General features: G+C 35.6%; 1 protein-coding gene across 1 annotated transcript in view; it reads left to right on the top strand.

Annotated features, from left to right (window-relative positions):
* The window catches only part of PGAP1 (post-GPI attachment to proteins inositol deacylase 1), a 91,555-nt gene extending 77,454 nt beyond the window's left edge, over positions 1 to 14,101 (top strand). The window contains exons 24-27 of the mRNA XM_036747142.1: positions 4,491 to 4,541; positions 5,363 to 5,583; positions 6,938 to 7,042; positions 12,247 to 14,101. Coding sequence (XP_036603037.1) covers positions 4,491 to 4,541; positions 5,363 to 5,583; positions 6,938 to 7,042; positions 12,247 to 12,382 — 513 coding nt within the window. The 3' untranslated portion in view covers positions 12,383 to 14,101. The remainder of the gene's footprint in view (positions 1 to 4,490; positions 4,542 to 5,362; positions 5,584 to 6,937; positions 7,043 to 12,246) is intronic.
* Positions 14,102 to 24,335: the final 10,234 nt, after the last annotated feature.

Here is a 24,335-nt window from a genome sequence, read left to right as displayed (position 1 = left end):
GTCAAGTTTCAGAATAAAGAAAGTTACTTACCAAGAATGGTTACCAGAACATTCCAGCTTGCTAGTCTATATACAGGATTGAGAGGGTAGGTAAAAAATAAGGCAATAGCACAGGAAGATAGTGAAAACTAGTAAACTGCTTTTTTTGGAGAGGCAGGGGAGTCAGTATTTCTTTTTCTTATTGATATGTTTTGTTTAATATGTTTTTAACATTGTTAAGCAAAGGGGTTTTTGCCACCCTTCCCCCCCACTTACTGTGGATATAGCTGTTATCCATAGCAGCAAATTAATATAAATGGTTTGCTGTGGAAACTAATACTTCTTCCTTGATGTATCTGTGATCTCATCAATGGGAATGTTCCCTCCAAGGATACCATTCCACATCCATGTTTTCTTATCAATCTTGTACATATCATCCCATAAATTCCCCATGGGTGTCCACCTAACCTACTAAGTCTTCCTCTGGATCCCTTGAAATTTTGTAGTTTGAAAATGACTCCCACATCTTTTAATCAGTACTAAATAAAAAATGAGAAGATATTGTGTGTAATTGAGGCAAATCCAATGTAGTCTATTTAAACAACCTGTTTACAATGTAAAATAGATTGCATAGACTCCTACTGTTTTCTCAGGACATTCAATTCATGAAATCAGTTGCCCCAACAAGGAAATTAAAGGGCCTGAAACCACTTGAACAGAAAAATAAATACTATCTTTGCCAGATGCTGAGAGATAATAGCCAAAGATAACACACCAGTTCAAAATATCAACACGTTTGTAAGATAAGACAAGGAAGCTGACAGAGGATTATGAGCGATGTTGTGGCATAAAACTTCTCTCTTTTAACAAGATATTTGATAAACACAACTAAGCCCCCACCACAAGAACAGTTAGGGATGAAACTTGAAAGACAACAAACATCAGAAAAGAAAAAGATCTGTGAAGATTTCTTCAACCATTCTCCTTCAGTGACTATGGTGCACCCCATTTCGAATCCATCTTTATAGTACCCTAGGTGCACATGAGGAAGGAGAGCTAGCCCAAAAGAAAGTAAAGACAAGGGAAACTGAAATAGAAAAATATGTGTAGAGGAGGCCGGTGCTGAAGGTAACACGATTTTGAGGGCATTGCGTCTCAAGGTACCTCAAAGAGGAGATGATGTTCAATGCTTAGAAAAGATAATATTACTTTTACCAGAAGAACTGATTGGGAAAACATATGGCTAATCTACCTCTATAAAATCTTAGTGACAAGACTTACATGATGAAGAATAAAATAAATACATCTAGGAGAACAGCATAGAAAATGATTCCTACAATGTAAATGAAAACAACAGTGAAAGGCAACTGAACTGATCAGTAGTGATCAGTCTTAGTCCTAGAGAACAGGTAATGCAGTTCCCTCAGAGAGGCAGAGGATTGTAGCTATGGAATGTTGCCTATGCTGTTGGACACAGTTGTTCTGTTGGTTAGTTTTGTTTGTTTTTCTGTGTCTCAAGGGAGAGCTCACTTGAGGAGGTGGAGTAGATTAGGAAATGATATATTAAAAACAAGGCATCAATGAAATATTTTTTAAAAATATAAAGATAATTTACATGAACATTGAGGACAATCTTGATAGGTTTGCAAATTCCTTCAAACTTGAGGGACAGTAGTCTGCAGTTAGAAAATTGACTCAGAAGTGTAGAGAATCGTACGTGATCCTTGACCATAAAAAAGCATTTGTTTTGGAGTAGCAAATACCTTCAACCTTCAAAAAGCTGTCCTTCAGTAAGGTATCTTCCTTGCACATGTCAAAATCGTATTCAATTTCTAAATAGATTTAATGGAAATAATTTTGAGCCTTTTGGTTAATAATATCAAGTGAAATTTAGAACAGAAAGATGTACATTTGCCACTCTTATATGGGATATTGAGAATGAAGTCCAAATGAAGAGAGATATCCTATAGATGTTCCTATTTATAGATGACATTATCCTGAGGAGAGTTCCATAGATTTTACTAGATTGCCAAAGGGGCATATGACCAAAAAGAACCGTTGATATAGATTCATCCCCATAGCTCAGAAGAACATTATATCTTAATGTTAACTAATTCTCAAGTTATTAAGAAGAAGTGAATTTATCTTCTATTTGGAGGTAGTCCCTGAGTTATGAACACCCAACTTTTCTTATGTACATTCCTTATATATTGACAGCTGCTGCATCTCATCACTGCAACAATACCCTTCCCAAAGAAAATACACACACACACACACACACACGCGCGCGCGCGCGCACACACACACGTATGCACGCATACATGCACATATGCAAACAATAAGTATGAGTAAGTATAAAGTAATTAAATACCTTGTAATTTGAGAGGGGAACATTCTCAGTTGGGGGAAATAGCAAAGGCTTTATGAGAGAGATGGTTCTTGAGTGCATCTTGAAGGAAGAAAGGGATTCTTAGAGGCCAAGTTGAGTAGGAAGCGTATTTTTGGCATGGACTCTGGCCAATGCAAAGGCACTCAGACAGAGGACATGGAGTTCAATCTGTGATGAACAAAGGAGGCTAGTTGGGCTAGATTGCACAGTGTAGGACAGGAAGTAATTATCACTGAGACTAGAAATATAGGTTGAACCAGCTTGTGAAAGAATTTAAATCCTAAACACAGGGGTTTATATTTTATCCTAAAGGCCAAGTTGATTGAATAGTACAGTGGTTTCAAACTGAAATAGAAATGGGACCATTAAACCCTACCTAAAGATCCCTGCAGCTGCATATTGACTTAGAAAACATATTAACGTTATGTCCTATTGTATTTTTATTTATTTTGTTAAATAGTTCCCATTTACATTTTAATCTGGTTCATGCCTCACTCAACGTTTGACACCCCTGGAAGTAGGCCAGTCACACTGTCAGATATGTGCTTAGTGTGTGTTACTGTGTAGGATGGATTGAAATGGTGATATCCTTGAGGCAAGAAAACCAAGAGGCTGTTATAATAATCTAATCAAGAGTTGATAAGGGCCTGGTCTAAGGTGGGGCTGTGTAAGAAAGGGTTGGATGCAAGAAATGTGAAAGTGGACGGTAAGACTGGGCAGTGATTGGCTATCTAGGGTGAGGAAATGTGAATCGAAGATAATATTGAGGTCATGTAGCTGGGAGACTAGGAGGGTAGCAGTCCCTTCAACAGAAATAGGGACATTTAGAAGAAGGAAGTTTGAGGCGAAAAGATAATGAATTCAGTTTGGGACCTGTTGAGTTTAAGCTACCTCTGGGACATCCAATTTGAAATGTCCAGTAAGTATTTGGTGATGCAGGACTGAAGTGGAAGGGAGAGACCAGGGATAGATACATAGATCTGACAGCATGTGCATAGAGATAATAGTTAAACTCATGGAAGTGTATAAAGTTACCAAGTAGAGAAAGAAGAGGGCCTGGTGGCCTCTCACAGTTAAGGAGTGTTCTATGAATGCTTAGCCAGCAAAGAAGACTGAGAAGAAGTAGTCAGATATGTTGGAGGAGAACCAGAGAAAGCAGAGTGAAGAAAACACTGAAAGAAGAGAGTATCCTGGAGGGAGAATATGATGAAGTCTAGCAGATGGGTTGAGAAAATTGAGGACTGAGAAAAATATATTAGAATTGGCAATTAAGAAGTCTTTGATGGGGCAGCTAGGTGGCACAGTGAGTAGAGCACTGGCCTTGGAGTCCGGAGGACCTGAGTTCAAAAGCAGCATCAGACTTACTAGCTGTGTGACCTTGGGCAAGTCACTTAACCCCAATTGCCCCACCTTCCCCCTTCTAAAAAAAAGATGACTTTGAAGAAAGTAATTTTAATTGAAAAATGAGGTGGAAAGCCAGATTGCAAAGGGCGAGTGAGTACAGACAGCAAATAGACACTGCTTTTTCAAGAAGTTTGTCTGAGAAAGGGAGAAAAGATATAGGAAGATAGCTAGAAATGATTTTAGTTTAGTGAAGGCTTTTTTAAGAATAGAGGAGACAGAGGCACGTTTAAAGATCATAGGGAAGGGAACAGAGGGTGAGAGACTGAAAATTCGAGAGAGCACTATTGAGAATGCAACCCAATGGAGAAAATAGTAGGAGATGGGTAAGTGATTGGACTTGGCAAGAACAAGAACCACCTTTTTGTTAGATACTGGAGGAAAAGGGGAGGGGGGAGTTGGCAAGATTTGGGGCTGAAGAGAAAGGGAGAGGGAGGAGCTCACGTTGAATGACCTCCATTTTCTAAGTTAAGAGGCAAAGTCCTCAGCTTAAAGAGGGGGAAGGGTGAGGTGTGGGAGGCTTAAAGAAGAAAGAACATTTAGAATAGCTTCTATGGGGAGTAAGATACAGAATTAGTTAGGAAGGAATAGAAACCCATTGCTCCCTGGATTTTTAGTCTCCATTTAAAGAGGAATTAAGTGTATCTATAAATTTTACAAGGACACTGATATTTCTTGATCCAAATCAATTTTGAAAACAAAAATTCATTTCTTTTCCTAGATTATTAAGTTGTACTCCAACATAACAACATTGAAAAATAACCCTGACATGGTAAGTTGGGTTTTTTGGTAAAACATACTACGTATTTTCATCATCTTTAGCCATTTATCATTTCAGGATGGAACGACTTTACCACTTAATCCTTATGGAAATCATAGATCATTTTGATTACCCTATTTAAAATTATTAACCACTTTCTGTGTTCCTAATGTCTCACTAGGTCCTTTATCCATATTCCCTTCTAGATGTCCCTCAGAACTCTGTGGTTAATGTCTCTGGTACCCACTGTATTCACTTGTATTCCATCTAGTCAAGAGGTGATTTTAGCCTTTGAGCCCTGGAACCTCAACTGTTCACATCTTAATTTTTAAGAAAATATGGAAACCGCATGAAAACTAAACACTCTCTCACCTTCAAGGCCCAGTTCTTCTTGACTGTAGTAAAATTAGTCATTTGTTATTCTATGAATTGCTCTATCCAACTCTGTCCCTATGAAATTGCTTTTTAAAAACAAGTTTGAAAGAGTTCAAATTGTGGACCTTCATCTTGGATAAAAAATTGAGGAAGGGTCAATATCTCCTGTCTATTGTGGATTAAGGAGAAAAAGTTTTAGAAAGAGGATCATCTTTTGAGGACATATTCGCCATAAAATTGAGAGTGGCTAATTCAGAAGACCCAGAAATTATTTCCAATTGTGCTTATATTGTGCTTTCCAATAAACATCACTATCTAGGAAGTCCTCAGTTATGAGGATTGTAGTGTATGCATATTGTTTTTTTTAAATAAGGGTTTGATTTAAAATGAAACTATCTTAAACCTGGTTTTGTTTAAGATAACTAATCAGTATTTTGGTATTCTTGCTTTTTTTATAGATTTCAAATGTTTCAAACAATACAAACTCTTCCGCTAGAGAAACAGAGAAGAACAATGGATCTGGGCGAAGACTTCCTCCAAAACCAGATATACTTCCTCTAAGTTTAGCCATTGATAATGCTGAAGATAATTTCAAGATGCATATTACTATTGTTAACTTAGTAATATGGGTTGTATTACTCAGTATGCCATCCTTAATTTATTGGCTAAAGAATCTCAGGTAATGATACAATTAAATGTTTAGAGTTGTGTAAAAACTGTGGTATAATTTTGACTTTGCTTTGGCCTACAACTGAACTATCCATCCATAAAGCTTAAGTAAGATTTAAGATACCTACACATCTTCTGGTCATTGTATGCGATTTTTGACGAGGAAAATTTACATTGAGCCCACTTACATTTGCCAAAGTTCTTTCTCTATCTTATTAAACATAAATTCCTATAAATATGCAACAAAAAGAGAAAGGTAGAACTTCTATTGTACTTAATTGATAATTGCACTTGAAAAGTTTAGAAATAAAAAATGGATTTCTGTAGCTTTGCAAGGAGTCCCTTAAGTTGACCTAAAATGACGTTAGTGACTAAAAAGAATTTAGTGCCCAGAAAACTATCATCTTCTGTCCTGACTGAAGTCATGAGTCATACAACACATTCAACAGTGTTACCAAAGTTTGTTTTTAGAGTTTATATTTTCGTGAGTTTTTGAAAACATGCTTGTTATGAGAGTTTTATGTTTGTTTTTCTTCTTTCATTTCTTCAGAGAGAGGTATGGCAGAAGGGGAAGAAAATAAATGCTCGTTAATTAAGAAACTTTTTTTAAAGGAGACAAATAGGTAAAACCTCAGAGTTTTCAGTGAATCCTGCCCAATATAGATTTGAGAAATAAGGTTGTGTACATTTTAAGTAGTTTCCTAATTCCTTGTTGTCATTAAGGTCCAGGCTTTTGCTATTGGATCAATTTTATTCGAAAAAACTACCAATCTTAGATTTACAAGACTTCAGATATATTTCTTTTTTTAAGCAAAACTAAAATGTGGAAATTCAGATTGACCCCAAAAGACAAATATCACCTTTGCAACATCTTTTGAATATTTCTTTTTTCTCTCCTCTGCCACCACCATCACTCTGATGTGTGCCCTCATCATCTCACATTTGGACTATTGCAGTGGCCTGCTGCGGGGGGTTTCTGCTTGCCTCAAATCTTTCCTCACTCCAGTCCATGCTCCATTTAGCCACCAAAGTGATTTTCCTAAAGCACAAGTCTGAACATGCCACTCATCTAATTCGATAAACTTCAAGGGCTCCCTATCATCTCCAGGATCAAATACAAAATCTTCTCTTTGGTGCTTAAAACCCTTTAAACCCTTAAAACCCTAATATGCTTCTACCTTTCCAAGTCTTCTTAACACCCTAACACTAGTACACTTTGATCCAGTGACACTGACTGCTTGGCCGTTTCAGGAGCAAGGCCTCTATTTTTTGGTTGGATTTGTGAGTGTTATTCAGATTTATACTGATTTGAAATAACCATGTCTATGTAACCACATTTTTTTCTCCCCTTTTCCCCTATATAGGTATTATATTAGACTTAATCCTGATCCATGTAAACATCTGTCATTTTTCTTCGTTCCAACTCTGGGAATTCTTGGGAATTCTGACATTGTTTCAGTAAAGTCAAGGTATAGTACTTTAATCTTTTTTATTTCTCACATAGATTTTTAGTCCTCATTTGCACCATACATTTCATATTTGTTATATAATTTTAGATTACTTTTCTCTTTCCTAAGGTTAAGTAGGTTCAAATAGGAAATATGATGTATATGTAGATTTACACTGCTAGCCACTTATAACATTTCTGTAATTAAGTTTATATGTATCTTCAGACATTTACATACTAAATTAGCATTGTGCTTTGTTGTTTTTTCAACAGGTCTCCCTCTACCTTTCCTTTTCTGTTTTGTTTCTGTTTTCATAGGCAAATATTTTATTCTTGGTAATTAAAGTGATCACCTTAAATTAACCTTCATCTTTGTAAAGAAAATGGCCTATTACAAAATCTTTTTAGATTAATAAGTTTTCATCTTTATTTGCTAGAGCTAATGATTTTGGACCATTTAGAAGAGCCAGATATTTTGTTTGTTGGGCCCAGTGCAGCTAATAGTCTACCTTCAAGATGCGGTGGAACGAGCCATATCCAGTGTCCGAAAACATTCACTTCTTGGTCTTGTCTTCCCCATGATCATTTTCCTTTCCATTTGTCCTGCGGTATCATCTTTGGGTATATGTCCTCCCTCCATCTGGGTCCCAGTTGCCCCCAAAAACTCCACTTTCCTTTCTTCTGAGGCAAGGACATTGTCCATAGAAGAATAACCATTTCAGAAAATGATCCCCCTGTGTACTACTTCCCCACAGATTAGACCCATTTTTATTGTATTTTTATATATTTTTTAAAAATATTTCCTTGGGCTGTAGTTGGAAGTGTTATGGGCTACATGTGGCCTAAAGGCCCTGTGTTTGACACCTCTGGAGGAGAGTATATTTTTTGAGGATTGTGTTATACAAGAATAGGGATAAGAACTAGACCTAGAATTTCATTGACATAGAGAATTCCCAGGTAAGGGAAACTCCCTCTACTGATGTAGGTTGGACCTTTCTCTGCCATTCTAGTCTTAACCTATAGAGAACGCTGAGAGTTTCAGTGATTTTCTTAGGATCACACAGCCAGCACTACTACTGTACAGTCTCTAATAACAGTATCCATTTTTATTATTACTAACAACTAAGGCTGATAAAAGGGAAAAATGAAAAATACATAAAAATCGGACAAAAGAATTTAAAATTTCAGCAGTTTGCATCCATTTTGTATAGTTTTAAGCAGGCCTATACATCTGAGGGTATCACTGTTTTGCAGCATAGAAAAATCATATAATATTAGGACTAGACATTAAAACTCATTTAGCTCAGCTCTGATCTTTCACATGAGCATGCTAAGCCCTCAAAGTTAATTGACTTGTCCAAGGTCACAGATCAGCAAAAATAATGTCAGTAAGATATATAGCGACTTATGTTTTGCAAAGAACTTTACATACATTATGTCATTTGATTCTTACAACAACCCTGACTCCGGGCTCATTACGCTTAACACTCTACTGCCTTTTGAGTAGAAAGACTTAAGCTTAGAGATTACTTAGGCTGTGTCCCTTATTTTAGAGGTAAGAAAATTGAAGCTCCGCAAGGTTAAATAACTTGCCACATTCATTCAGGTAGTTACTTAGTAAAGCCAAGAGTTAAACTGTGAGCCTCTGGCTCTGAATGCAAAACTCTTTACTCAACCACCCTGTTGTGAGGGTCATGCCTTCTGGTAGCAGCCCTTCTGTGCTCTTCTAATTGGCATTTTCTGGTACATGTAGGCTTGGAAAAGAGGCAACCAGAGTTATTAAAATTGACTGAAAATGAAATGATAGGGACTGAAAGAGCTTCCCTCAAAGGCTCACCCTTGAGTAAAGGGCAGGGACTTTGGTAGCCTCCCTCTTGGCTGCCTGGAAAGCTTTTTATTCCTCATCCCTGGTTCTCAGATGTGTCCTAGCTAGCTGATTGTAAGCCAGGTGAAGAGTCAACTAACTTTGTTAAGATCTTCTTATGAACTTAGAATGCAATAATTCTCTAAGAATATAGTAAATTACTGATATTTTCCTTGAGTATAGGGATGATATCATTGGTTTAGGGAGCTCTCAGGTGAGGAAACTCCATGGACCAATACAGGTCAGCATTTTCTCTGCCATTTATGGTCCTAGAGAGTTTCCTGGAGCACTGAGAGGTTAAGTAATTTGCCCAGAGTCACAGAACTAGCATGTGTGAAAGTCTGAACTTAGAACTAGCTCTTCCATTACACCATACTGCCTTTCTTTTTCCTTAATTTGTTGTAATTCTATTTGCTTATAGATTCATAAGTTTCTTCCATTTCCAGTCCTTACCTGATGCTTATTATTTCTTATATTGTATTTTTATTTTTGCCTTTGAAAATCCTGAAGTTATTTTTTATTGTTGTGATTTTATGGGACATGTCTACCTAGTCAATCATTTTTAAAGGTAAAAGGAGTAGAATTCTCAGAATTGTAGTGTTAGAAGGGACCTCAAGGACCCTTCTCTATAACATCCTCCGCAAGTGATGCGGAGCTCATTACCTTATGAGCTGATGTTAACTGTAACCCAATCCACTTTCTATTAGAAAGCTTTTCCTTTACATTGAACCAAAATCTGCTTCTCTGTAACTTTCACCCACCATTAGAATTTGAGCCCCCTGAAAGCAAAGAGTGTCTTAATTTGTGTTTTGTAGCCTCAGTGTTTTGCACGTTGTAAGCATTTAATGTTTTTTTTCATTCATTCATTATTCACTTCTCTTATTTATACTCTCCAAAGCTGCCCAGTGAGAACAAGTCAAATCCCTTCCTCAATTTTTTTTCCTCTTTTCCAGGAATTTTTTCCTGCCTCTTAAAATTATTCTGTTTCATGCTTTTATGCTCCCTCCAACTTTAACATACCGGCAGTCTTAAAGTTTTGTTTTTCTTTAAGATGATTTGGTTCCTATTCTAAGCTGTGTACAAGCTCTTGGTTTTATCTGTTTGTAATAATTAAATATTATAAAAGGATTTCGAGACCAGTTTTGCAGAACAGAAGACAAAATAATGAAAAACTTTTTAAGGGACAAGAGAACAATTCAGCATTTGAATATCAAGAAAATTACTAAAAATGCCCTAATTATAAACTAAATAATTTTAGTTGGACTCCTAATAAAATTTACAAACACAATATTAAGTATGATTAAGTTTTATTTATTGTTGCTTAGTTATATATTATATTATACACAATATACATTTACATATGATATTTATTATTATTAACGTAATATTTTTCAAAGTCAATCTGTTTTAATATTTGGAGTCTTTGATTTTCAGAATGTACACATATATTTGTATTTTAGAAGCAAAACCTTATGTTATTACATTTCTTTATCAATTTCAGAATATTTTTGTCCTCCAGAATTAGTGTATTCATAGAAATATAATTTGTACAAAATCAAAAACTTGATATTCTTTCCTTCTCAGTTAACTTTAACTGTTTTTTAATTGTGTAAAATGGTAACCTAAATAAAATGTAGTACAGTGGTAAAAACTCTGGATTTGGAATGAGAGAATCTATTTTCCAAACATGATTCTGCTGCCTTGTTACCTTGGGCAAGTAAAACTTTCTTGGCCTCAGTTTCCTCAACTACAAAATGTGGGAGTTGCACTCTCTATGGCTCCTTACAGCTCTAAATCTGTTACCATAGTAATTTTATAACCAGGTGACGCTGAAATATGCATTTTCATACCCATATTTTAATGTTGCACAGATACAGAGTGAAACCAAAGCCATGTGTTAGGAATTCAAACTTCTGAAAGCACCTATTATATTTAAACATGAGTAAATATTGAAACATTTTAAGCATCCCTATACACTTCTAGTGCTAATAAAATTATGTTTTGATTTGCTACATCATGTATATGTACATATAGTCAATGATGCAACCATACTTGCCACTGAATTACCATATTATTAGAAGTTATTGAAGGGAGACATCAAATTGCACTAATCACTTCACATACAGGATTGCTTACAAGTCACAGGTATTGAGGCAGGATTGGCAGAAAATTAAGCTTTCTGAAGCCTATCTTGCTTGTTTCACCAAATGAAAAGTTTTTATGTGCCTTTTACTGTCAGTACAATTGCCTGCCTTTTTCATTAGGTTCCTAAGAAAGCTTTAACTTTACTATAAAATTGGTGTTTGAAATATTCTGGATCTTAACTTTGTATATTTATTTTTCATTTACAAGTAAGATTAATAAGTGTGCAAAGACTTAGTGGTAGGCTAAGCTAAAAGATGTGTCTTTTAAAGCTCTTCATTATCTAACTCCTTCCTACCTTACCAGTCTTTTAACACTTTATTGCTCTGCATAGATGATATTCTACAATCCTGTGATACTGGCTTCCTTGCTGTTAGTTGCACAGGACACTTTATCTCCTGATTGAGTCTGTGCATTTTCACTGGTTGTGCCTCATACCCAGAATGCTCTCTCTTCTTATCTTGCCTCCTGATTTCCTGGGCTTCCTTCAATTCTCAGCTAGGTTCCCATCCTTCTGTAAGAAGTCTATGGACTTCCCTCACCCTTCGCCCTGTGACTACTTTCAACTTGCCCCTTACATACCTGTTAGTATATAGTTTGTGTGTCTCCCTCATTAAAATCTGAGCTTCTTCAGGGCAGGAACTGTTTTTGCCTTCCTTTTGTGTGTATCTCCAGTGTTAGCCCAATGCTTAGCACGTTGTAAGCATATAATAATTATTGTTTATATAATGTTTATAGGCTGACTGTCTACAAACATTATATCAAGTTGTTCATTCTTCCCTCCCCCAAGTTTTTGTTATTTGAGGTTCTTTGTGCTTTTATAATTTTTCAGCCATCCATCATGATTGTCATATGTAAAATTGAATATAAAATGAAATTTGGCATAAGTTATAGTAACATAGAAATAACTAGTGCTATTTTTAATTGTAAATTTCCTACATTTATAGAATTAGTGCTTTTCTAGTGGTAAAATTTTACAAAGCCAAACAAAACTCTGATTATAAAATGTAATTTTCAAAATCAGCTTTTTCAATCTTTTGATATAGAAAAAAATCTGTACATGAGGGAAGCTTCACAGTTAGCAAAATATTACATTTAAAACAGCGTAAAATATTTTTTATTTTTTTCTCAAAATCATGTATAATGTTGGCTTTACAGAATTCCACTCTTGCTTGTAGTTTGCAATCATAACATATAATTGTGTTTCTTTCTTTTTGCAGTAGACTGTTGAAGACTGCTGCACAGTTTCCACTCATAGTCGCCATTGGTGTGGTTGCCTTTGGTTCTACACACTTATACAGAGTGCCATACTTTGTGGTCATTCCTCTTTTACTCCACATGTTGTCTAGTATTTGATTTGAGAAATAGTAGGGGTACTTTGGCTCTTCAGGAAGGTAATGAGAACGAAAAACGAACAGACTCATCAACTCGGACTGCGGGATCCTTTGGAGAAGACAAGTCTATTTTTACAATATGAAAATTCAAAGCTAGTTTTGTAACCCCTGAGGAAAGTATTTGAGGCATGGTTTTGCTCTTGTGGTGTGGAATTTGTCTACCGATCATTTTGAAAAATGAACATAAGGAGTTTAGTGGCCAAACTCTTTCAAGATATCAATTTCTGTGCGTACCAATCTTATTTGGTTTATGATACTAGTGATGTTTTTATAGTCTAGATTCAGTAGATATGGCATTGTTTGTATTGACATTGCAGGCATTTTGTTCTTTCATCCAGTTTTTCTACTGAAATATGTGTTCCTTTGTATTTACTATAGTTTGTATATTGAGAATCAAGTCTTAAAGAGGTGGATAAAATTCATAATATCAGTTTCCTCAGAAAACAAAATACCAAGAATACTTTTTGATCAGTTTTGCAAAACCATATTTATGAGGTGTATTGTTAATATTCTTTTATGTCTACAAGGTTATATTCACTTTGAATTTTTCTTGGCCTTCTGACAAGATATTTTTCAGTAACCTTTTAAAACTTATTGCTAAAAGCATCAAGAGCTTAGAAGTTAAAGAAATGGTCTTTTTGTTATTTTTCAAATGCCAACTATCATTTTGTATTCATGGCAAATACCTAAAGTCTCCTAAATAATGCTAGTGTTTGGTCATAAGAAAACAATTTGTCATAGTTATTTACTTACTGGCATTGAATTAATGATTTCAGTCTGTGCCTTCATCAAACCTAAGTTTGGCTCTTTGTAACTTTCGCCCATTGCTTCTTGTTCGGGCATTTGAGGCCAAACAGCATAAGTCTAATCCATCTTTCACATGATGGCCCTTCAAATACTTGAACACAGTGATCTCTCCTTCCCTCCCCCTAGTGTCTTCTATTCTCTGGGCTAAACATCCCCTGTTCCATCAGTCAGTCTTTATATAACAAAGACTTAGTGTCCTTTAATTTTCCTGGTTGCCCCACTCTGAAGGCTGTCTAGTTTATTGATGTCCTCAAGTGGTGATGCCTGGAACTGGACACAGTGCTCCAGATGAGGTCAGTGATGGGCAGATGCAGAAAGATGATAACCTCTTTATTTCTGGAAACCATGCCTCTCTTAATGCAGCCCAAGATCACTTGAGGCTTTTTTGGCAGCCACATCACACTGTTGACTCATGTTGTACTTGCAGTCCATGAAAACCCGTGGATCTTTTTCGGATAAACTGTCTATTCATTCCTTTCCCATCACATATTTGTGAAGTTGCAGGGAGGAGTTTGGTACCCATTTATAAAACTTTACATTTTTGTAGCCAGTAAAATACTTTTCCAAAGTCCATCTTATTAGACTCAGCCCATTGCTAGTCTGCCAATATGTTGGATACTGACTATTGTCCTCTGTGTTAGCTATCCCTCCCAACTTTGTGTCACCTGCCGATTTGATGAGCATGCCATCCATACCTTATTTTTTTAAATAATAGTTTATTTTTCCCCAATTACATATAAAATCAATTTTAACATTCTTTTTTTTTAATTTTGCGTTCCAGATTTTCTCTCTCCCTCCCTCATCCTCCAAAGTAAGCAATTTGATATAGGTTATACATATTCAATTATGCAAAACCTATTAACATACCCAAAGGAAAAAAAAACGAAAAAAAACACAGAAAGTGAAAAATAGTGTACTTTTATCTGCATTCAGACTCCAGCAGTTCTTTCTCTGGAGGCAGATGGTGTTTTTCATCATGAGTCCTTTGGAATTGTCTTGGATCCTCGTATTGCTGAGAATGACTAAGTCGTTTGCAGTTGATCATCATACAATATTGCTGTTACTGTGTACAATGTTCTCCTGGTTCTTCTCACTCCACTTTGCATCATTTCATATAAGTCTTCCCAAGTTTTTCTGAAACTGTGCTGCTTGTCATTATAGCACAATAGTTTTCCATCACAATTATACACCACAACTTGCTCAGCCATTCCCCAATTGATGAGCATCTCCTCAATTTCCAATTCTTTGCTACCACAAAAAGAACTGCTATAAATATTTTTGTACATATAGGTCCTTTTTCCTTTTCTTTGATGTCTTTGGGATACAGACCTAGTAGTGTTATTGTTGGATCAAAGGGTATGTGCAGTTTTATAGCCCTTTGGGCATAGTCCCAAATTGCTTTCCAGAATGGTTGGATCAGTCCATAACTCCACCATATCCCCACCAACACTTGTCATTTTTCTTTTCTGTCATGTTAGTCAATCTGATAGTTGTGGTGTGGTACCTCAGAGTTGTTTTAATTTGTATTTCTCTGATTAATAGTAATTTGGAGCATTTTTTCATGAGTCTATAGATAGCTTTGATTTCTTCATCTGAAAACTCCCTGTTCATATCTTTTGACCATTTTGACTGCTGATCAGACCAATATTAAATTGGACTTTTATATTACATGATTTCATTATAGTATAACATACTACATTTCATAATAGGCATAGAGACTGAACATTTGATTTCATTAATAAAGGGAACTTCCAGATGAGGCAATTCCTTCTACCAATGTAAGGCAATACCTTCTCTCCAACTTAAAGTTTTAAAGTTGCATAGGGCACTGGAGGTTAAGTCACTTTCCCAGAATAATGTAGCCAAAAGTGGGACGTGAGTCCAGGTGTTCCTGGCTCCAAGCCCAGTTTTCTGTTCTTTGTGCCAAGTGGCCTCACATATTTTGTTGTAATGATAAAGAAATAGATGTAAAGAGGACCATCAGAATCATAGATTATAGGGAAATTTGTCCTAAGTTCACAGTAATAAATGCTTTATCAAATTAAATTAAATTTATTTAAGTTTTTAATAATCCACAATAAACAAAGGTATGATCTGTTTGTGCATCATGAAGGGAAATAGGGAATTAAAAATATTCACTTAAGCTGAATAATATGGATCACTTATATGGCCCGAATTCATAGGATCATGGTTTGACTGTCTAATGAAACTAAACAAATAGTTTCAAATTTTCCACTTGGATCTAAGTAGATGCAGATTAAAAATGCTAGTTTGTTTAAGTTTAGAAAATTATTTCTTCACATTCATATCTACAAATCGAATATTTACCAAAATTCTATATATTTCTATACCTTTGCTATAAATGCTTGTTTAACTTAGTTACAGAGAAAGTCAGTTTAGTGGAATGTACAAAAGAAAGGTAATCAGGAGACATAAAATCCTGTATTTAAGGGACCTTAGAGGACAGTGAGTTCAACTCTTCATTTTATAGGTGAGGAAACTGAGGCATAGAGAGGTTAAATGAAGTATGTTCTTGACTTAGGCCTGCTATTAACAACTCATTTAGCCTGTTGTGATATTTTAAAAATATTGAATAAAACAGGGAAAGTTGAACTAGACAGATGACATCTAAGTTTATTTTCCGCTCAAAAAATTATATTAATCTAATTATATCTTGGTTTGTTGATTTTTATCTTAAATTTTTTCATGAATTAGGATGTATTACTCTGCAGTATTTTAGGCATCACCTAGGTCCTAGGCTTATGAAGTTAACTGGGAAAAGGCATTGTGGAATGTCAGTCAACAAGCATTTATTTAGTGTACCTACTATGTTCTAGGCACCATGCTGAGCACTGGGTATACAGAGAAAGGCAAAAGACAAGCTTTGCTTTTACAGAACTAATAATCTAGTGAGGAAAATATGCAGGTACCTGTGTACAAACAAGATAGCTAGAAAATAAAATTGAGATACATAATAGAGAGAAGGTAATAGCACTAAGGAGGATTTGGATCTTCACAGTAAGGAAATATTAAAAGTATCTTTAGGAACTTTATACATGTAATCAAATTATACAAGAAAAAAGTTTTCCACAAGCAGAAAAACTGTGTATGTATGTTTGTGTATACATACCTGCATACCCATGCTTTATCTTAGGTAAAAGTGAAATGATACTTTTACAAAGTAGAGTCAGTATTTTGCTTTGGAATTAGAAAATTTCCTCCCATCTTTTTGAACTAAGGTTGCCACTTTGGAATCAGAAGACCTAACTTCAGATCCTGGCTATGCCACTTAATGCCTTATGACCCTGGACAAGTCACTTAATGTCCCTGAGTCACAATTTCCTCATCTATAAAATGAGGGGTTGGACTAAATGACCTCTGAGGGCCCTACTAATTAGCTCTAAATCTTATGATCCTGTGATTCCTTGCTTCAAAATTCCAGGCTGCTTTTGTAATTAGTCATTTAATGCTTCATATCTTCAATCAGTCTGAGAAAACAGGATGCTCAAAATTCTAGCCTTGTGTTCTTTCTTAATTTATAGTGATGAGAAAGTAAGATTCAGCGATGCTAATTGTGTCAAGCTAAAACCTTTAAAATAAAAGTAGATATATGTCCAAATCTCAAAATTTATAATAATTTACCAAGGCTGGACTGATTTTCCTCTGTAAATTAAATTTTTAGAGAGAATATCTACTAAAGAAAATGAATCATTTTGAGGCACAATAAAAGTGCATTCATTTTACTCTCCCTTGGAGGGACAATAAATTCATCTAGAGTGAGTAAAAGACCCACAGATGTCTAAATCCACCACTATTCTTTTCTAAAACAGAAAATGATGACCCTTGTTTTGTTTTCCAGATCTCTCTCTCTCTCTCTCTCTCTCTCTCTCTCTCTCTCTCTCTCTCTCTCTGTGTCTTTTTAGTGCTATTAGTGCTAAAGGGAGGCTTTCTTCTTGATGTAATCCAGCATTATCAGTTCTTTTTATTTTTAACAGGTATTTGCTTCCAATTGATTATTGAGAGAGAGCTGCACACGTCCCTTCACTAACACTAAAGATGTTTCTGGACACTCTGCATTAGCAGCCAATAAGGGTGGTAGGAACAGGAACAAAAAGCAAGGGGACCTTAGTTACTGATTTGTTTGGGTTGTCAGGGCTTACCATATTTGAAACCATGAATCCTGAACTCTGAATTCTTTCCTACATGAAATTATGGCACATGAACAGAGGCTAGCGCTGACCTGGAGCCTGCTTTGATAGACTAATTGCAAATAATTCTTATTCATTAAAAAATCCTCTTTTCAGCAATATTTGGTTAATGGAGCTCTAGTTACTATATTTAAGTTTTTGATTGTGATGAGGCAGCATTTTATTAATTCAGGACAGCCTTTGCTTTCAGTTCACAGTAAAAGTTTTCAAGATTCTGTCATAATTGGTAGCATAATACATTTTCAACACTTGATTCGTAAAAGGCATTGCAGCAACCACATAATTCAAAGGAAAGGCCAAATCAGAGCATCCTGTGATTAATGAGAAAAAGTCCATATGAGAAAATATGATTGATCTAATAAAATCTTTTTGTTAAATCTGCTTAATTGAACTAGAAATGCAAATGTCTGGTTCTTTGTTCCTTATAAACTCAAGTATAAAGCTTTCTCAAGATTGATATGAAAGAATAAGAATGAGAAACATTTCCTTATAGGATGAATGTAGACAATACACCTCAGTTAAATGTGGAGGGGAAAAATACCATGTTCTCATTTAGGTTCTTCGCAGAGTTATATTCTTGATACAATTTCATTTTCCTGTGATCTTTTCATAACTTTGTTTGGCGTGGCATATTGCCAGCTGTAAATTATGTTTTGAAATGCCAAGTCATAGGTTAAATTGCTGATGACTTTTTATAGGACTTGATAAATACCAAGTCAGAATCAATGTGTCTTTTATTCTGTAACCTCTAACTTTGAACATTTGTGAAGAACTTTCCTGATTTATTTTGTTTGGGCCAATGAAAATTTGCTTCTGAAAACACTGAGAATAGCCGTTTTATAGGTTTATATTTGCCTTTTTTTTACGTTGCTTTCATTTTTAGTATTTATATAGTAACATAATTAGTAAAAAATTATTTATATGTTCCAGGGCCTCAAAAGGGCACATTTTATATTTCACATTACACTTGTTCTGTGTCATATTAAATTTTTTTACATCCTTTTGTAATGAAAAATGATGGGTTTTTTTTTAAGTTTGAGCATAAAGCACTGAATTGGAAATTATTGAACAGTATTCAAAAATTTAGCAGAATGTACTTTTGCCACCAAAGCCACATGCAACTGTAATATACCTCTGTATACTTGTGCCAATGAACTATATTTAGCAAACAAATGCATGTTGGGGTAAAGCAAAAACAATTTTTCGCATTTTAAGCTAACTCTTAACAAATGTGTAACTGACAAAAGCTTGTACTTTGTACCCTTGTTTTTCTATATGTTTAAAGATTTTAGTATAGTATCACAACTTTATTCGATTTCTGAAATAGCATCTGGTTCTTCATTTGAAGTATCTAATTTACATTATTTGATGGTAATTTGTCTTAATTTTTATATCACTTGATCTTTTTGTTGTTAATAAAAGTGTCCCTCATTTAATGGAATACACCAGTAGTTCTAGGGAACTTTGCCGTAAAGCAGATTTGGTTCATTGGTTCTAATTTTTCCAAAAAGCACTTAACTGCCAAGATAATAGTAGATTGCTATGTTAGGGGAAAAAAAACACAAAAAGTTAGAATTGTACTTTATAGGTATCCCTCTTGTTTTTACAGATATTAAAACTGTTGTTCCAAGAGAGAAAGTGACATAAGAGTCATTCACCTTGGGATCAGTTCATCTTTCAGAGTTGGGGTTAACCATAATGACTTTGCCAGCAAATCAAACTGTGCGTGATCCTAAGGCAGAGTCAGTCCTTCAATTCAGGAAGCATTTCTTAAGCATAACCTACCATGCATTAGGCACTGTGCCGGACTCTGGAGAATACAAAGACAAAAAGGGAAATTATTTTTGGATCCCTTCCAGCTCTTAAGATTCTCTGGTTCCGGTACCACCATGAAGGAAACTTGACACAACGAGCCTACTAGATGTACTCAAATAAAACTTTGATTTTTTAAAATATCAAAGCTAAGAGAAAATTAGGATGCCACATTAACCATGCTAACATAATAATTGTACTATTGCATTTAAGTCACAAAATAGAATTACTAAAACTCAAAGTGTACAACAGTCATACTTTGCCTCCAGTGTCACCCTATAGATGCAGTGGATTTGCCTTTACGACAAGCCCTAACACTTCTAACTTCACATATCAGGCAATCTTGCCTTATTTTTTCTACGTTTACATCATGTGACTTCACTGGCTTCTCACTGCCTACTAATACTTGTGCAATTGAAAGGTCAGCAAGGTTTTGTGCTAAGAGCAACTGACTGGGAGTTAGAGACCTCTTGCTCTATTCCTGGTCCTGTCCGTAACCTAGCTGCATGACCTTAACCTGTCTTACTGCAGAACCTCTAGGCCTCAGTTTTATCATATAGAAAATGAAGGGGGTTGGACTAGATGATCCCTAAAAATCCTTTATAGCTATAGTATTTGATCCTATACCTTGTCTGATAGCTGCTTCAACAACAATTAGTAGATTGTGCATAATTATTTATTTAATTGAATAATTGCTGCTATCCTCATGTTAAGATAGTGTTGATTGGGTTTAGCAAAGTGCTAAACACTGTTGAACTTCAGCAAGTGCTATAGTTTCACTGTTATACTCATGCACAGATAGTTCAGCTAGTTATTAGAGGCAGCAAGGACCATGTGGAAGTTAAGGAACTATGAATTCAAGAGAAAATATTGCGATTTCATTCTTAAAGTGCTTTGCAAATCTTAAAACACTATAGAAATTTGATCTAAACTCCAGATTAATGTTGCTAATATCTGTTAAGTGGGAAGTGTATGTATCTCATGTATTTATATTTTGTATATGTTCAAAAGTATATTTTTAAAATACTCCAAACTTTACCATACTGGATTTTTCCTAATGTATTATAAATTTGACAGTCATACTGCTAGATTTTTTTTAAATGCAGATCATTTAAATGTTTATTTTAAATATATGGTATTATTTCTAATATAATTTTAGAACAATAATAATTTGACATTTCATTAATGTGGCAAAATACAAAGGTCAATATGACCTGTATTCATAGGGAAACCAGGCCAAAACTGAGCTTATATTCTCACTGTGACCTTGGATTACTAGTCTTATAGGGCAAAATAGACTGTGCCTTAAAACAGTAAAGAAGAATGCCCTATAGATTTTTGGAAACTATAGGTTTCATTATGGGCATTCATCTCAAATTGGCCAAAAATCTTTTTCTTCAAGGTCAATAAAATAAGGCTTTAAAAATATGAGCTACTCATTTCCTCCGTATTTGGGGAACTGTCATTCCAAGCATCTCCCTTACTTTCTAGAGATTTCATTTAAAATTCAAATGAACAGTTATAATACAAAGAAATAGGGAATTGATGACACTAAATAATTAAATTCTAATTTTGAAGCAATTGGAAACACCTATGACCTTGACTTTACATGTGAAAATCTGAATATTAACATGTAATTGTCTTAATGATCCAGCAGTCATGCATTTCTTCCTAGGATTTACCTTGGCCAGGGACCTCTCCCCTCAAATTTTTTAGAAACGTGGTATGTGAGCATTTAAAAAAAACTTTAGTGGTTTTATTCTTAATCCATTAAACTCATATACATTATGTATGTGTTTTGAGATTCTTTTCCCTCTCCACCTCAATTACCAAGACTGAACAGATTTTTTTGTCAAAGGATCATGTGTATGTTTTTCCTAAAATAATAGATGTGATTCCTGTTTGAACTCCAAGTTGTCTTTTGATCTGCAGTCTTAACTGAAAGTTTCCCACGTTTGTGGACTTGATAGGCCAGTCCATTTCAAGTTGGGGTTTTTTTTTTAATTCATCCCTTTTCATGTTAAATGTCTGTTCTCACTGGTTTTTATGAAATGATAAGGTTCTCTGAAAGTCTGTAGAGACTATACCTTTGTTGACTACATTGAGATGGAAGCAGAGAAAAGGGAAAGTAATAGAAGAAATTCATTCCCAGACCCAGTGCTGTCCCATATCTACTTTCATACTCTAATTATAGGCTCATAGAAAGGCTGTATGTAATGATGACATAAGAGACATAGAAATCTTTTTGCAAATAATGTTCACATACAGATCATGCAGTGCATAGTAACTGAACTATGCTGTATACTCACTCCCATTCAGTGCAAAGGGTTATTATACTATAACATAGACTAAAAAGATAACTCTCTTCCAAGTCTTTTCCACAAGGACATGCATGCTTTTCTTCAAAACTTTGTACAGTGTTGTGCTAAAGACACATTTATGTGTACTCGTTTTGTATAGTATAATTAACGTTATTACATCTAACTCGTAATTCACAAAAAGTGCTACTTACTGTGCTCTATATAGAGTGTTATAAATGGTTTTTTACCTTGTTTCAACTTTCTGCTATTAGGTGTAGGGTGCAGTGCGTGAATACTTCAGTCCTTGCTCAGGTATTAATGTGTAGCAGTTTTTGGTGCTTTCTTTTTAACCCATCATACTCAATGTTCTAAATGTTCAACAATAAATTTGGTGAAAAAGAGACTGTATTAAGTGGCATTAATTTTAAACTCTCTTTCTAAAGATCCTTATTGCCAGCTTTGGAGCAAACTGGATTATTTTCCCCCAAACATAACTACTTGGAACAGTAGTAACATGGGATACAATGACCAACGCATTATAGGCAATATAGTTATAAATAAAATGACACAAAGGATGTTCTGTGCCTACGAGATGTCAAATCAACTTTTAGAAGGGAAGCAACAGAAGTATTTTGTCGTAGTGTTTTCTAGCCTTTGTGTATGAATAATCAATTCTTTTCATATGTCCCAGATATATTTTGATTGAAATTTCATTGTTACTGCACTTTTTAAGGACTTTTCTCATTTCTCAGAATCATGTAAATGCTTCCCCAAAACAGATTTGAGATATTCATCAGTGCTTAGAACTAGGTAACCAACAGGCCAAAAGACAAAATCCCTTTGTATTTAAAATATCAGGTGGGCTGTGGGATCAGAAGCCTGGGGGATTCAGTTAGCCAGATTTTATTATAGAACTAATTGCAGCTGGCCCTTCCTGTAGTATTTACCCAAGAACCTTCTGAGTCTCGATTACTTTATCTTTTTCTTTCTCAGTCTTTTACCTTTTTTATCCCCCTCTCTTCCTTTGAGCAGGTACCTTTTGCTCACCTTTCCCTTTCTACGTGTTTTCCCATCTTATTCTTTCTGCCTTCAATTAACCTTCCCCAAAAACCCAAATAAGTTTTATATTCTTGTAGTTCAACAAGGTTCATGCTCCCTGTTCTTAATTTGAAAAATCAGATGAGTATATTTCTCAAATGTAAAGACAACCAATTTTACCTTAATTTTTTCCATGTTTCAGTAAAAGATTTTAAGTAAGCCATAAATGGGAGAGGGGGAAGTTCACCCCTAATTAGCCCTTTATTTGGAGTGAGAATATAAGGAAGGGAAGGCACATGTCTAAAATAAATTAAAATTTAACCAGTCAGAAACAGATTGGGGACATAAGAACAGTGTTAGAACAGATCCTGCATTTCTTGGCCTTCTTACTAGATCAAGACAAGAAAGGGCCAGGACAGAGGTGGGGAACCTGTGGCCTCAAGGCTGCATGTGGCCTTTTGAGTGAGTCCAAGTTTCACAGAACAGACTTGGACTCGTCAAAGGGCCACATCTGAGGACTTAGAGGGCCACATGCGACCTTGAGGCCACAGGTTTCCCACCCCTGGACTAGGACAGATACAGGAAAACCCAAGTTTGCCTGTTGGTCTGAGCTCTGACTGCTGATGAGCAGGCCGTATTTCTTCTAGCAACAAAACTAACCAACCACCTTTTACTGAGACAAAACATGCATATGAATGTCCATATATTTTTGCCTCGAACTTCAAACACATAGTAGGTTACAATTTCCCATTGTAAAAATAGGGATGATTTTATTATAATACATATATGGCCAGTAGTACGTATACTGTCACCATCAAAAAGTCTGAGGGAAAAGTTCCTGAGATAACTTTTTAATTTTAAATTACAATAGAGAAGCTTTAGGTATCATGTAGTTATGGGCTCACCTAAATATTAAAAATCCTAAGGGATCATGAAAGATAGCTAGGTATAGAAAAAAGAGCCCTGGGCTAGGAGTCAAGTCGCTAACTAGCTATGTGTACTTGGGGAAGTTCCTTAAGTTGTCTGGTTCCATTTCCTCGTCTGTAAAATAAGAGGTTCTAATTGATGTTCTCTGAGGTCCCTTCCAATGCTAAAAGTACTGTACCTCACAGATCAGAATGATAACTAACATTTATATGGCATTTACTATGTGCCAGGCACCATGCTAAGCGCTTTACAGTGATCTAATTTGATCCTCCTGGCAACGCTGGGAGGTGGGAGGAAACTGAAGCAAAGGTTAAGTGACTTGCTCTGGACTGGATCCGAACTCAGGTCTTCCTGCTTCCAGGCTCAGTACTTTATCCATTGCACAAATTACTCATTCCTGAAATGGTACCAAAAGTTATTCCTTAAAGCATGCTATTGTAACAGTTGGACTGTCCAACTGAAAATGTCTCAAAACCATGATTGATGGTGTACCTGTGTGCATCTCTGATCATCGTACCTCGAGAACGACAAGCAGAGCCATTCGTTGAAAGGCAGACAGAACGTAGAGGCTGCTAGACTAGAGCCAAGAGGCTGGAGTCAGGAAGATCAGCATTCAGGTCCAGCCTCAGTCACTCACCATCTGGGTAGCCCTGGACAAGTTACATCATCCTTGTTTGCCTCAGTTTCTTCCACTATAAAGGGTGGTAACAGCACCTGCCTTGTTATGAGCCTAGAATATAGAAGGTGCTCTACACATGTTGCTCCCTTTCACCTTCCCTTATGAGGACACTCTAAGACTCCTCCATCTCTAAAACCCACATAG

The sequence above is a fragment of the Trichosurus vulpecula genome, chromosome 2 (genome assembly GCF_011100635.1).
Source record: "Trichosurus vulpecula isolate mTriVul1 chromosome 2, mTriVul1.pri, whole genome shotgun sequence".
NCBI lineage: Eukaryota > Metazoa > Chordata > Mammalia > Diprotodontia > Phalangeridae > Trichosurus > Trichosurus vulpecula.
This window is presented reverse-complemented; position numbering and strand designations above follow the sequence as displayed.